The sequence below is a fragment of the Gallus gallus genome, chromosome 13, assembly GCF_016699485.2.
Source record: "Gallus gallus isolate bGalGal1 chromosome 13, bGalGal1.mat.broiler.GRCg7b, whole genome shotgun sequence".
Classification (NCBI taxonomy): domain Eukaryota; kingdom Metazoa; phylum Chordata; class Aves; order Galliformes; family Phasianidae; genus Gallus; species Gallus gallus.
The window spans coordinates 9,922,709-9,937,360 of record NC_052544.1 but is presented as its reverse complement, the minus strand read 5'-3'; the positions used below and the strand labels follow the sequence as shown (position 1 = coordinate 9,937,360).

At 58.5% G+C, this 14,652-nt stretch overlaps 2 protein-coding genes across 31 annotated transcripts in view; both read right to left on the bottom strand.

Moving 5' to 3' along the window:
- Positions 1–24: 24 nt before the first annotated feature.
- HK3 (hexokinase 3 (white cell)) lies at positions 25–5,282 on the bottom strand. 4 transcript variants are annotated; one of them, XM_001231328.6, is made up of 20 exons: positions 4,864–5,282; positions 4,559–4,738; positions 4,416–4,470; positions 4,189–4,351; positions 3,792–3,940; positions 3,594–3,713; positions 3,418–3,513; positions 3,240–3,339; positions 2,984–3,167; positions 2,709–2,864; positions 2,395–2,628; positions 2,018–2,322; positions 1,798–1,937; positions 1,559–1,678; positions 1,375–1,470; positions 1,154–1,253; positions 864–1,047; positions 630–785; positions 274–507; positions 25–188 (listed from the first exon to the last, which is right to left on the bottom strand). In XM_001231328.6, the coding sequence occupies exons 1-20, from the start codon at positions 5,280–5,282 to the stop codon at positions 41–43; spliced, it is 3,339 nt and encodes a 1,112-aa protein (XP_001231329.5). In that variant the 3' UTR covers positions 25–40. The 4 variants fall into 4 exon arrangements, with proteins under 4 accessions (XP_001231329.5, XP_040503196.1, XP_015149362.2 ...); XM_040647262.1 differs by having other exon boundaries at positions 274–485; XM_015293876.3 differs by lacking the exon at positions 4,559–4,738.
- The window catches only part of UIMC1 (ubiquitin interaction motif containing 1), a 33,632-nt gene continuing 24,244 nt past the window's right edge, over positions 5,265–14,652 (bottom strand). For 4 of the 27 annotated variants that reach the window (XM_040647264.2, XM_040647263.2, XM_040647265.2 and 1 more), the window contains exons 9-13: positions 13,363–13,531; positions 8,831–8,909; positions 7,196–7,316; positions 5,898–5,961; positions 5,265–5,610 (exon numbers count right to left, since the gene is read on the bottom strand). In XM_040647264.2, the coding sequence (XP_040503198.1) occupies positions 5,411–5,610; positions 5,898–5,961; positions 7,196–7,316; positions 8,831–8,909; positions 13,363–13,531 (633 nt within the window). In that variant the 3' untranslated portion in view covers positions 5,265–5,410. Of the gene's footprint in view, positions 5,611–5,897; positions 5,962–7,195; positions 7,317–7,703; positions 7,904–8,822; positions 8,910–9,105; positions 9,228–10,671; positions 11,002–13,362; positions 13,532–14,652 lie in introns of those variants that run through there. The other 23 variants (XR_005839706.2, XR_005839716.2, XR_005839714.2 and 20 more) reach the window with 18 other exon arrangements.

The following is a 14,652-nucleotide window of genomic DNA, read 5'->3' as shown; positions in this document are numbered from 1 at the left end:
ACACCCATCCCCGGGACTCGCAGGTGCAGAGCAAAGCGATTTATTGTGGGGAGCAGGGGTCGGCCTCACGACACGTCACCGCCGCCACCAGCGCGGCCCCTTTCCCCGAGCCGTCCTCCGACTGCAGGAAGGTGACATTGCAGCGGGGCGCCAATTCCCGCAGCATCTGCTGGAGGTTCTGCGAGAAGCTGTGGGGAAGGACGGGGGCTGAGTGCCACCGGGGCTGCCCCGCACCCCCCCCATAGGGCACGGGTGCCTGGTGGGCGCACTCACTGCGGGTGCATCTTGTACAAAGTGCCGTCCACCCCCACGGTGACGGTGAGCTGCTCCAGGCCGCGGCTCTCCCGCATCTTCTCCACCACGGCGGCCATCCCCGCGGCACAGAGGTGCGCGGCACGCTGGGACACGACCCGGCACACCTCCCGCACCAGCACGCTGTCCTCATAGCTGGCGTCCAGCTCCAGGTTGCACAGGATGCCCTGCACCTGCAGTAGGGCCAACCCGGGGCTACCCCCCCCCCCCCCCGGGGCTGCTGTGAGCAGCGCCGACACCGTCCCCACGTAGCGTCCCCTCTTGGGGTGCTGCTTGGAGACCTGGGCTATGGGAACACGTGGGATTGCGGCACTTACGTCTCAATTTTGGAAAGGAACTTGGTCTGGAAGATGTCCCTGTTCTGCAGGTTGTGGGACGGCTTGCCGCGGAACAGGACCTGCTCCTCCACCAGAGCCAGCAGGATGTGCCGCACGATCTCACCCAGGTACATGCCGCTGATGAGCTTCTCAAACCTGCCCAGGGCACAGCCCCGCTGCCTCGCTGCCCCCAGCACCCCATAGCACCCTGCCCACCCCACAGCCGTCACCCACCTCTGCTTGCCCGCGTTGATGGTTTTCTCATCCACCAGCTGGTCAAAGCTGGTGAAGAAGCCGTCCAGGCAGCCGTTGTCCCCGAAAGCACCCCACTCCATGTTGATGCACATGCGGCCCTCGTCTCCCTCCACGGTGCCCACGTTTGCCCTCTCCTCCATGTAGCAGGCGTTGGTCCCCGTCCCTGCAGCCCAGCGCTGGTGTCTCTTACCAGTCCCAGCCTGGCACCCACAGTCACACGATACGGGGTGAGCACTGGGGAACCCCAGGGGGGCAGAGATGTTCCTCACCCACAATGAGGCCAATTTCACACTTGGGGTCATGGTAGCCACAGGCCATCATGGTCCCCACGGTGTCGTTCACCACAGCCACCACCTTCAGCGTTGTGTGCTGCCAACAGGAGATGGGGACACGTGGCGCAGCAGCACCCAGACAGCTCTGCCAGGTGTCACCAGAGGGGTGCAGGGCGGCCACACCGGGCTCAGGGGACAGACCCCCAGCCCTTTCCCACCTGTTTGCGCTGCGCAGCCTCCCGCAGCAGCTGAACCACGTCCTGCCCTACGCAGCCGGAGGCGTTGAAGCCTTTGGTCCAGGTCAGCAGCACAGCCTGTAGGGAGACGAGCAGGGCAGCCCCTGTGGGCAGCATCCCACACCAGCACCCTACCCACGCCCCGGGGCCGGAGCTGCCCCATCACCTTGTCCAGGCCCAGCTGCTGGCAGGGGAAGGAGAAGGTGAAGCCAAGCGGCAGGACCTGACCCGTCAGCTTCTGCTTCATCTGGAAGTCCACAATGCACTCGATGATGTGGTCGAAGAGCTGTGGGGAGAGGCTGCGGTCAGAGTGGGGGGATGCAGGGCAGGGGATCTCTCCCACCCCATGTCTGGTGGCACAGAGGCAGCTCCCAGCCCCCGCCCCGTCCCCGCGTGCTGCCCCACCGCCTCGCCGGTGCCCTGCATGATAGCCGTGGGGATGACGTAGATCTCATTGGCCATGTGGATGTTGTCCTCTTCCACGTGCACCACCAGCACACGGAAATTGGTCCCTCCCAGGTCCAGCGCCAGGAATTTTCCTCTCTCTGTGTGGAACATATAGGGGATGCAAGCAGGACCACGGATACCCTAGCAGGACCTTTCCCTGCTGTACCCCATTCCTCACCAGTGCCATCGGGCGTGTGGCACACATAGGTGGGCAGCATGCGGACGGAGGACGTAGCGTTGCTCTCCCGGTCCAACCCACGCTCCATCTCCTGCTTCATCAGTGCCTGCACGCGCTCCAGGTCAGCACGGCTGAGCCGCAGCGGGGCCAGCAGCCGCTCCACCTTGTTCCGCTGTGCCACCAGGCGCAGAGCCACCGCCGTCACTATGGCCGCCCCCAGCCCGCGGCCATCACCCGAAGGCACGAGGGTGGCCGCGCACTCGGGGGCCAGCAGCCCCACCACGCTGCGCAGGATCTCACCAAACCTACGGGCAGGAAGAGGACGGTGAGGGCCGGGCGTGAGGCATCGCGTGGCCAGGAGCCCGATGTCCCCTCACCTGGAGCTGGTGCGGTACAGCCCGCCGTCCACCCCCACGTTGACCACCAGCCGCTCCAGCTGCCGGCTGCGGCACATGTGGCTGAGCACGGCTGCCAGCCCGGTGGCACTGAGCGCGGCGGCACGGCTCACCACCGCCCGGCACAGCTGCTGCACCCGGCAGCAGTCCCGCTCGCTGGGCTGCAGCCCCAGAGCCTCCAGCATGCCCTGAGCCTTGGCCATGCCGTCCTCGTTGCTGCAAAGGAGAGAAGCGTGCTGGCTCGTGGAGCTGATTGCTTGGGGAGAGGGGACCCACCCGTGGCTCTGGGCACTCACTCCATGATCTCCAGAACCTGCTGGGTTGTCAGCACAGCCTTGGTCGCCAGGGTGGAGGTGTTTCTCCCGATGAAGAGTGCTTGCTCGGAGGCCAGCATGAGCATGGCGTGCCGCACAGTCTCCCCCAGATATAGGCTGCCCACCAGCTTCTCAAACCTATGTGCGGCAGGGGGTCGGTCCCCTCCCCGAGCACAGCCCTCAGCCCTTTGGGGCAGCAAGATGGCAGGGCACAGCGTGCCCACGGGGAGCCCCAGGACCCTTTTCTAGCGGCACACCTCCTCTCCCCAGGGTTGGAGGACTCCTGGTCCACACGGTGATCGTAGGGGGTCAGCACGTTGTCCAGTGCGCCGTCATCCCCCAGGCAGCCCCACTCACTGTTGACACACATCCGCCCGCTGGTCACCCCCGCGATCTCCAAGAGGTCTGACTCGGCCATGAAGCAGCAGTTGGTGCCCGAACCTGCGGGGTCGAGGAGGGCTGAGCACCACTGCGGCCCCCAGCCCCATCACAGCCCCCAGCCCCACTGCTCACCCACAACCAAGGCGATCTCACAAGGTTTCTCCGGTGTGCTGCACGTCATCATGGTCCCCACCGTGTTGTTCAACAGGGCCACAACATCCACATGGTGGAGCTGCCCGGGAAGCGTGGCACCATCAGCTCCTCTGCGTGGGGCAGCCCACCCCGCCAGGACCCCCCACCCAGCGCCCACCTCCTGCTTGCTGATGGCCGCCTGCAGCAGCTGCACCACGTCCTTCCCCTCCACGTCGCTGCATTGGAAGCCCTTGGACCAGGAGATGAGTTCCGCCTGCGGAAAGCACGTGGATGAGGCGTTGTGCCCCGGCACAGCGGGGAGCAGAGGCGGCCGCAGCGCAGGGCCGGGCTCACCTTGTCCAGCCCCGTCTGCCTGCAGCTGAACGGGAAGACGAAGCCCAGGGGCAGGCGGTGCTGAGGGTTGCCGATTTCCTCCAGGAAACTCTTCACGCATTGTGCGATGAAGTCAAAGAGCTGTGAAGGCACGGCACGGGTGGGCAGCTGCTCCCCTTCCCCGGGACCCCCCCCCAGCGCAGTGCCCGCCACCCGTACCGCTTCCCCGGAGCCCTGCAGGACGTCCCCCGGCGTCTCAAAGACGCGGTACATCAGCTGTGGGTTCTGGTTTCCGTCGCCCGCGAGGGTAACCCAGAGGGTGCGGACGTGGTTCTGGCACAGCTCCGCCACCAGCACGTCGCCGTTCTCTACAGAGGAGCACAGACAGGCAGGATCAGGCCGACCCCGGCTCCCAGCACCACGGCCGCCCCCTGCCCCGTCCCGGTGACGCCCGCTCGTAGTGAGGCAGCAGTTCCCAGCGGGGACCACCGCGGGGACAGAGGGAGGGGATCCGGGGATCCCGGGATCACAGCCGCACGGGAGCGGCTCGCGGCCCCGTGAGATCACGTTTCCGTTGCACCCATCCCCGGCACCGCACCCAGCAGAGCCGTCTCACCGGTGCCGTCGGGCGTGGAGCAGATGAAGGTGGGCAGCATCTGCATGGTGGAACGCGCGCGGCTCTGCTGGCTCAGCCCCCGCTCCAGGGCCTCCAGCACGCGGCCCTTCACCTCCTGCAGCTTCTCCAGCGTCGGGGTGAGCGCCAGCAGCGCCCGCTGCACCTGCGGACGGCTCGTGAGGGCTGTGGACGCTTCTCCGTGCACACGGGGCAGGGACGGGGCTTACCGGCGTGCAGGAGGGACCCCTGTCCTGAGCTCCCAGCTGGAGGCTCCCCGGGGCCCTGCACGGAGGGAGCAACGGCAGCGTTGAGCCCCGGCTGAGCCCCCGCACCGGGGCTGGGGGTCCCCACCCCGGCTGCGCCTCCCCACCTCCCCTTCGCATCCCAGCTGCACGCATCCACAGCACTGAGGCTTTGCGGCGTCCCGCGGTCGCTGTCCCGACCCGGCAGCCGGGGGTAGAGGGCACAGCTGTGCCCCACGATGGCGATGGAGCCGTCGTTGGGGCCGAGCGCCGAAGGGTGCAGCTCCCACATCACCGTGCCCACGCACCTGCAAGAGGCCGGAGGGTGGTCCGTCCCCGGGGAGGGGGCGTTCAAACCATGGAGGGGGGTGGGGGAGGACAAATGGAGGGACCCCGCTCGCTGCCCCCCGCCGCCCACCCCGAGGCCCCTCACCGATTCAGGGCGGGCACGGGGGGCAGCCGGCCCCTCTGCTCGGGGCCCACCCCCCGCCACGGGAAAGCGTTGGAGCCGCGGGCGGGGGCACCGCGCTCTCGGGGGCCGGGCATGGCGGGGGTCCGGCGGCGCTGATGGAGCCGAACGGGGGGAGGGCGGTTGCTAACGCCGCTCGCCGTTACCTCGGCAACAGATGCAGCACTCGCGCCCCCCCCCCCCCGCACGCCGTTGGGCGGCTCGCACCGCCCCCCGCCAATGGGGGCCCACCGCCCCGCGAGCGGTACGGAGACGGCGCGGATGGGGGGCGCGCGGTGCGAGCTGCGGGCGGCCCCCCCGACCCCCTCCCGGCCCTCCCCGATCCCCGGAGAAAAACGGCGCCGCTCCTCCGTCTCTCGCCGCAGTTTCATAAAAACATACATAAATATATTTCCGTTTCTTGACCGGAGAGCACAGCGGAGCAGGGACCTATAAAACAACGCAGTCCCTCCTGCCCGGCGCTGCTGCGCCGATCGTACAAAACGTAGAAAAGGGGGGAGGAGGGCCGAGCTCAGAACTTGCGCTTCCTGCGGCGGCCGCCACGGCGAGGGGGGGGGTCCGGCGGGCTGCCCGGGGGGGGGGCGCCTGCAGGGGGGGGCGGGAGGGAGCGTGCGCTGCGCTCGGCCTTCTGCTCATCCTCGGCGCCGGGTGGCAGCGCGGTGGGCTTCCGTTGGTCGTCTACTGCAGGGATGTGGGTCCCCGTGTCAGCACCTGCAATGGGAGCGTCGTCAACCGTGGGGCAGCACTGCGACCTCCCAAAGCCAGGCATTTGGGGAGCCCTGTGAGCACTCTGAGTGCTGCCACGTGTCCTGCAGGGATGTGGAACAGACCCTCAGCTCCCAAAGGCCCGGCTCCAGGAGCATCCCAGGCCTCAGAGCCACCCACCCCCAAAGGGAGAGGGGGGAGAGAGAGAGAGAGAGAGAGAGAGAGAGAGGGAGGGGAGAAGGGATGTTCTGCAGCCCTGAGCCAGCTGGCAGGCACAGAAAGCAGCTTCCCACCTGCAGACTTGCTCTCTGAGAGCTCCAGCATGCTGAGGAGTCCCCCCTTGTGCCTTGCCACAACCTGTCAAGGAAGAAGAGAACACTGTCACAGCACTGCTGCGAGGGGCCCATCCACTCTGAGTGCCCGTGCAGTGCAGACCACGGGACAGCCCTGCTACAAGGCAGGTGTTGGTTAAGAAAGCAGAGCCCAGTACAAGGGCAGAGCCACAGCCAGACGAGTGCACAGAACTAAGGGCACATTGCATGGCTGCGTTTAGCCCTGCTGGCCCAGCAAAGTCCCCTCTCCTGACTGCACCCTGCCCCAGAGGGCACTGACATCCCGGCTGCTGGGCTGGAGCTGCTGAGCACCCCAGAATGGGCTGTGGCAGGAAGCTGCAAGCCCAGTGCTGCCATCAGGCAGCTCTCCCATAGTGTGACTTGTTTCCCAGTGAACTCCCACCTCAGCACGAGGCAGAGTCACAGGGAACCCAGGGCCTTCCGAGCCGTTTCCAAGGGCCTCTGGAACTGGCACCATCCCCAGTGGCCACAGGCAGGAGCCCCACGCTCCAGGTGGCCATGGGGCACGGGGATGGAGTCCAACAGCTCCCAGAGCCGGTCACATGCAGGAGCAGCCATGCCCTAACAGTGCTCTGAGCCACGCAGCGCTTGGCTGTATCCCAGCCAAAATCATCAACCAGAAATCTCATCATTTGCATCTGAATCCCCAAAGGGCTGAGGCCTGTGATGGATTTAAGGGATTATATGAAACTAAGACATCATGTTGCATCTTCATGCTGAGAATCACATTTCTGAGTGCAGGCAAAGCTGCTGTGTGAGGGATTTGCTGGCAGGAACCAGTGGGAAGGCTGTGAGGACCCTCCCCATGGGCTGCCACGAGCAGGAGCAGGCACAGTGGGGACCAACACCTGGTGAGGGACCGCATGCCAGCTGCTGCCTGCAGGGCTCCTGCTCCATCCCCAGCACACCTCCCTGCAGCTCTCCCGAGATGCTCCAGGCACCTAATTGCTCTTCCCACTTCGGCTCCAAAGCCTTCCCCATGGGAAGGGGCTCACGGACAGAGTTGGATAGGCCTGTCACTCTGACACTGCCCTCCACCGTGTCTCTATTCAGCCGAGGAAGGCTGCAGGACCGTGGCTGCTGGCAGCGGGGCTGGCTGGCTGCCTGCCTGCTGGAGAGCTTGCTGGCAGCTCCACCGGATTAGCTCACCCCTGGGACCAGGGACACGGCTCCTGCTGGCAACCCAGCCCCAAACCCAGTGCAAAGCAAAGGAGACAGTCTGCAGGGTCGCCCCTCACCTTGGTGCTTCGCAGCCTCCTGGTTCCCTGAGCTTGCCTAGCAGCCTGGAGGCAGCTGTCCACGTGCCTCTGATATTGCAGCAGTGGCACCAGTGACTTACAGAGGTAGCACTTCTCACACCTGCCAGGCAGGAAAGGACAGAGCACCGCATTAGGATTCGCCCTGCGCTGGGCTCCCAGCCACCAGCAGTGACTTTCCTCCTCCGGACCGCGCCACTGAGAAGATGTGTCACCAGATCAGGGCTGGCTCAGTGGGGTCAGGCCGGCACCAATCACAAAGACTGAGTGATTATCGGTTTTCCCTGCCTGCTCCTCTGCATCCCGCTGCTGCAGCAGCGGGACGGTAATCAAATCTGCTCATCTAACTATCTCCAACGCTGCTGATTTCTCCCCAGACATAAAGCACCCTGTCAAAATCCACAGAAATGAAGTGCGAGGGCTTTGCAAAAGGGAGTTAAATTCTGCCTGAAAAGCAAACCAAGTGTGTTAAATCAGAGAGACATGTTACCAGGGCTGGATGAACTTGTCTGACTAGTAAATCAAGTCCTTCTCTGCACTGTCTCCATTTTCCAACATGCCACAGCACACTCTCCTGCTGCAGGTTGGCACAGGTGCCCTCTCTCTTGCATCGTGCTCCTCAAGCCCCCTCATTTGTGCAGAAGATGCCCAGGCTCAGGATAACCGAGTGTGCCTAGGAAGAAAATCAGCCTGGGTGAAAGGAGATGGAGGTCAGGCTTGGATTTACACAGCTACAACCACTTCCACGCCGGCTCTCAGAGGGTACCATGCCATGCAGAAGAGGGCACTGGTTCTTCAGGAGAGCATCCACCTGCAGTGCTGCTCAAGAATGGACCGAGAGCCCGCAAGAAGCAGCCCCAGCAGCATCATGTTCAGTTTGATAAGCAGCTCTCTCCCAGTAAAACTCACTCCAGGCTCCAAAATGCATATGGAGAGCCCCCATCGAGCAAAACTCTGCAGTACTTTTCCCGTATTTTCTTTCCAGTCAGTGCTGATTACCCAGATAATGTGTCTAAACAGAAGCTGTCCTCTCTATAATTAGCCTAATTCCATTAGTGATGTTGCCATCCACTGTTTGTAACAGCAAAATTGCTTCCATAGCAGGGATTTTACTGTCAGATCCTCTCTTATGATGCTTTGTGTGGGTGGCAGGAGGAGGGGCTGCATGGGAAGAGATTAAACAAAGCCACTGCTATTCTGAAAGTCTAATTTAATTAAGAATATCACTACAGGTGCCATGTTGACAGCCTCCCCGTCCCGGCCTCCTCTTTTGCCAGGGTTACTGAGCTCCAATCCCCCGTAAGAAACCAGCTGAGTTAGCAGCATTTTAACTACAGCTCCCCCACAGCGGTCAGAGACCACGCACCCTGACCCACCGTGCATTGGCTGAAAGGAAATTAGTGCAAAAATAAACAATCTGAGAACAGCGCATTTCTTTTGTTTCGATATAAACATGTATAGCACTGCGACAAGAAGCACCGAGTAAAGGCAGTTTCTTAAGGAGGTAACATTACAAGGCCAACAGCCAGCATTTACACGGGGACAAAGACATTTATGCAGGGACAAGCTGGAACTGGGGCACAGAAACAGTGTTGGAGGAGCAGCATACCTACTTACTTATCAGAATCTGAGGACGTCTGGCTGCTTTCACCACCTGCAGCTTTACTTCGTGACTCTCTCCGACCCCGAGTGAGAACTGGAAGCAAAACAGAAATGCTTACTGCCATCCATCCCCAGCCACCCTACAGCATGTCCAAACACAGCACTTTTCAATCTCTTGCACTCAGCGCTGCAGTTGAGCGATGCAAAGCGAGACAACTACTGGACTGGGATGGGCAGGGTCTTCCTTCCAGTCAGATGGACAATTTTCAGAGGGATATGTAAGAAGTTACCTTCCAGGCCTTGGAAGACAGCTCACTGCATCACACCCCAACCCGTCCTCTGACAGAAACAGCTGGACCAACAGCACGCAGCTCACAGTCATTCTCAGGCTGACACACAGCAGCACAACAGCCTGGGAGAGGAGAGGCACCGCTGCTCCAGCGTGGCTGCACCGCTCACTGCCAAGGCAAACCCCCTGCCTGCTGCAGGGGGAGCATAGAGGCACCAGCCCCTCTGCAGGTGGGGTAGGAGGAGGAAGTCTTGCTGGGAACAGAAGGTTACAACATTCAGCCCTGCAGCTGCTGCCCTCCCTTCCCATGCAAAATGGAAGGGATCTTTACTACTGCCTGCACACAGCTCTGGATGAAGAGTCGCACTGGCACTGCTCTCCTGTGGCTGCAGGGAAGAACCATAGCATCACAGAACGCCCCAAGTTGGAAGGGACTCATGAGGGTCTGTAGGTGGCCAGGGAGACCCCAGCCCCACCAGCACACTGACAGCAGGTCTGACAGTTCCTGCTCCTTCCACACGCCCAAGCAGCCCTTCCAAACCTGCTCTCCGGGCATCTGCAGGGAGCACGTCTAAATGTTGTCTCTTTCAGCCGAGTTCCTCTCAGCGTATTGCTGCTGACATGCCACCAGCAAAGATCCTCAGGGAGCACATCAGATAGCTTAGCTTGCTCCACCAGGGACATCCGAGACTCCAGCTCCACAGCAGCTGTCACGGGACGCAGGAGCAATGCATGGAGCTATTGCACCGCCCAGAAACATCACCTGCCATGCTGTGTGCAATCGGAGAGGCCAGAGTCCACGCTACAGGCATGGCAGAGCTGTGATTGTTGGCTCATCGGCTGTGATAAAGACGGGAAGGCACAAAATGTTGTGCAGCACGAAGGGAATTCTTCAGAGTTTTAGCAAAACCCCCCTTCCAGAGCATTCCTGGGCTGCAGACATTGTCTCGTGGGCGATGGCTGATTCCAGCAGCTCGTTTCTCACAGGCAGACATCTCATCGACTTGGCCTGGCCCAGATTCGAAGTGGCAGCCTGATGAGGAGCACTGATGGCCACAGCTAGCCCCCAGCCACCCAGCATGCCCACAGCCCCACCGACGTGCATTTGACAGCGTGCTGAAAGCTGCTCTCTGAAGCGGCGTGCTCTTGTTAATATTCCTTTAGCACCGTTTCAGGAGCCTCGTGCACTAGCTCAGGTGTTAATCAGTTCTATTTTCTTTCAAAAGCAGTGAACACATCTGGCATAATGGGCCCATTAGAGATCTCTGGGACCAGCCTGCAGATGCCTGGGGAGGACCCCCAGCTGTGATGCTGACAGCAGAAGTGTGGGGGAGAGAATGGGGACAGCGATGCCAGCGGCTCTGGAGGCACAGCAGGGCCAGCCCCCACTGTCTGCATCCTTGGGCACGCCAGTGAGGACAGCTCTGCCAACACACACCAGCCCCCTTCCCCTGCTCTCCCTACCAGCCACACTGCTTTACGTGCAGGACCCAGCAGTGGCAGGCTTGCTTGCCGGCATCTTGTCTTTAAGAGGTGCTGAAGCTTTTCTCTGCATCCATTCCATTGCTCTTTGTATCAATGCCACTTTATTGATGCCATGAGGTTTTTAACAGCACCAGCACTGCTGCAGTTGCTCTGAAGATTGACAGCTGCACCAGGTTGTATTGGGGCTTGGGGAGGAAGGAATATACCAAATCCTCATTTTCCCAGGCTCACGTGGGAACTGGGAAGGTGGGAGTGCATCAGTGGAGGACGATGGGAACAGAGTGTTTGATGTGCTCAGTACCAGCCAAGGCTCACATCCAGAGGGAAACCGGCAGCTTCATGCAGGGCAGCAGCACGCAATGGATCGGCAGCTCCGTGGAGATCCTCTCACACATGTAAGCCCTTCAGCTGGCTGCAGGAAGGAGGAAGGAGCTGGCACAACACTTCCACTGCTTCACTCATTCACTTGGAATTAGCAGCAGTCACCGAGCTGGAAACCTGGGACGTGAGCCTTCCTCAGCCTAATGCCACAGCTAAACCAACAGCAGGCCCTTCCTTTTTTGACCACAGGAAAATGGAAACTCGTGATGAGGTTTTCGTACTGCCCAGGTGTGTGGTGGTCTGGGCACCCAGCCAGGGCAACCACGGACATCTGTAAGGGAAGGAACCACAGCCCCTCTTGCCCAGCTACCTCACTGGAAAGCCTGTCCTTAAACATCAGCAGCCTGAGCTGGCCTCCTTATACAGAACACTGAAAGATTTTCTTCCCCCCCCATGCATTACCTTTACCTGTGAATGTTATGTTAGCAAAAGGTGCCAACATGACAGCTTTGGAAGCAGAGTCCTTTTGTCCCTGCACAGATGCATCAAGCTACTGTCTCACCTCTGCTGAGCTAAACCCCTATGAGTTCATCCCAAATCCTGCTGATCAGACCATCAAATGGAACCTTTCTGTGGGATGTCTGCCCCTGTCTACTCACTGGGAACTGCAGTGAGGTGCCCTACAAGCCAAAGGCATCATCCTACCTCTCCTCCGTGTTGTTTTCTCCTCCAGGCTCAAGTGCACAGAACAACACAAGCGTTATGGCTGGTAAAGTTTGATCTGTACAGCGAAAATATTAGAATAACTGGCAATGGAAAACCCAAATTCCTGTGATTTTGTCCCAGAACCATTGCTCAGCTCAGAGCCGTTAGTGTAGACCAAGATCTCCGTTATTTGAGGCTGGTTTTCTTTCACAGGGAATTGTTCTGAACAAGGCAGAATAGCAGCACAGCAATTCCAAAATAGCCACCCTTACAAGCATCCCAAGGGAGACCAGTCTGGAGGTGGAGTGGAAAGGCCAGCCTTGAACTCTGCCCTGCTGAAAGCCAACACCAAAGGAATGAACAAATTCCCTTGCACAGGCAAGAAGTTCTAAGCTTTCTCCTGATCACAGCCCGGATTCCCAGGATCAATGGATACGCTCACAACCCAGGCACACTTGGGACCAGCTTACCACGGGGCCAAAGATGCTCCTGCTGAAAAGCATACTGAAAATTCTGCTCCATTTTGTAGTGCAGATAAAACCCTTATCAGGATGGGAGATGAACTGTGACAATGCACGATTTGCCCCTTTGCTTTAGGAGCTGGTTTGTGCCTGCAGAGAGAACTCCCCACCAGGATTCAGCATGCACAGTATCAGCTGCTACTCTGGCTCGTGTTATCTTAAAAGGACCCATGTCACATCCCCAGTGATTCTGTATAACAGGGACCACATATTTTAAAGCTACATCAAATCTGCATTAAGATTACAGGGTGAAACTTCTTCCTGCTAGAGGAATGTACATGTTACAGTGCTTGTATCAGCTCTGATTTGCTCAAATTGCTCAAACATCACAGATTTAGGCTGTATTTAATAACCCAGCATGTAACTGAAAATTATATATTCACAACCTGAAAAGTTAATCTTATTACAAGCCACCACTTTGATATTACCTGACATTGTGCTAACACAGACTTTACATTTCGAGCAGCAGCTAAAACATAACTTATTGAATACATTGATAACCAACTGGTGTATTTGTTCAGTTAAGCTCTACAAAGGTTGGCTATGGAAACCTGACACAGAGAAGGCTGCAAAGAAGATTTAATATGGGCATTCTGACCACACTTCTCTGCTTCACTCTTCGCATGAAGGAGAAAAAACCGAGCTCCCAAATCAATAGCTATCATTTTGCAATTTTGGAGGAACAAGAGGAAAACTTTTCTGCAATGCCTTCCTGCTGAACAAGCCATTTTTGCACACGCAAATGTCAGACTCATTGCACAGCGGAGGCTGTACTCGGAGCATTACAGAACATTCTCATTTCTTGAGAGCCCTGAAGGATGCTCACCCGAATGGCTCTGGAGGTGCCATTTTCTACCACTGGCAAATTCTCTGCAGGTCCTCTCAAAATACGAAATAGATGGGTCTCGGGAGTACCGTGTGAAGTAGCCAGGGCTAAATACCTGTGCAATAATCAGCTTATAGACCTTCCAGAGGACTAACAATATGGTCAGTTATGAAAGAGCTCAGAGAGATCTCTGTGAGGGAGGTTCTAGAAACTACCAGAGTCTCCAACAACATTCTCCCGACCAGCCCGGAGACGGACCAAGGCAGGGCAGACAAACCCACCTTGCCACATCACACCCAAATACCCCGAGAGGAACAGGACTCCAGCACCCAGCTGCAAGCAGCAGCAAAGGGGGCGACCAACACAGAGAGCAAATGCACAGACACAGCGCATGGCACACCTGGGCTGTCCGTGGCAGCATCCTCTCCCACGATGCCATTGCAGTACATGGCGTGCAGCTCGATCTCCGCAGCCGGGAAGCCTCGGTCACACAGCGGGCACGGAACGTGGTCAGCAGGCATGTGGTTGCCCTCAGACAGAGTCCTGTCAGCACTGCCATCTCCACCAGCCTAGAGAAGTAGAGGGAAAAGAGACAGCTGTGTTTCTCTCTCATTTTTTTTATTATTTTTGGTAACTGCAGAGCTGGAGCTGCTCACCTTCCTATAAACTCATTTCTTCTTGGAAAGTTTTATTTTCTCTTCTTCGTATACAGGTCAGAAATAAGACCACTGCCTGAGTAAACTGCAGGGCTCTAATACCTAATTCTTCTTCCAAAGGCAGTGTGTCCTGCTGAATCACGGTGACACCTCCCTGCACAGCCGTGCACACCACTTAAGGCACACATCACCTACACTACTGCTGAAAAATGGCAAGGCTTCCATTAATCAGGAAAGCTCAGAAGCGAAACTGATGGGAAATTCATGGGGCAAAGCGGGAGTTCAACACCTGACTTGTGCTCATCAGTTCCTGGACATGATCCACATTACAGAGGCTGCGCTGTCTGGGAATGCTCCTCTGGGATGAAAGGAGGCTGTGGGGTCTCATATCCTGGGGTGCTCCTCCTCCCCCTCCAGAGGACACTGCTGGAGCAGTCGGAGGGAACAGAGAGCACAGAGAGAGGCATCCGTGTCACACAGCACTGCTGACAATGGCATTTTGCCAGGGCAAAATGTCACCACTCGTGTTTGTTCACTGGGTGCCACTCTCGCTTACCAGCACTGCCTTTCTGCATTGGTTACACAGCTGCAAAGGTGCTCTGCTACACACCCACAGAGACACAGACTGCTCCCTACGCTCTGCATGTTTCCAAGACACAGCAGACTGCTGCCATATCACTCACAATTAGATCTCTTGCCTAGTCAGGCTTGCTACAAAATCTCTTCCCATTTAAGAAAGAGCCATTTTTCCCCCCATTAAAATAAATATTTCAATATTAACCATGTAGAAGAAACCTGAAGGGAAATAATAAAGGAGAGCTCGTTGTTCTCGGGGCTAAGCAGCAACATGCAGCCACTATGCAGTAAAACTGCTGCCTGCATCCCTTCAGCAGTGTAATTTCAGGGAAGCAGTAACCAGGGCCAGCCAAGAGGCTCCGTGCTGCTGGAGCACGTTGTCACATGTCACATTGCTTTGCCAAACGAGGGTCTGATCCTGAGCATCCATCCTAGTTTTTACGTCCCAAAGGGAAGGA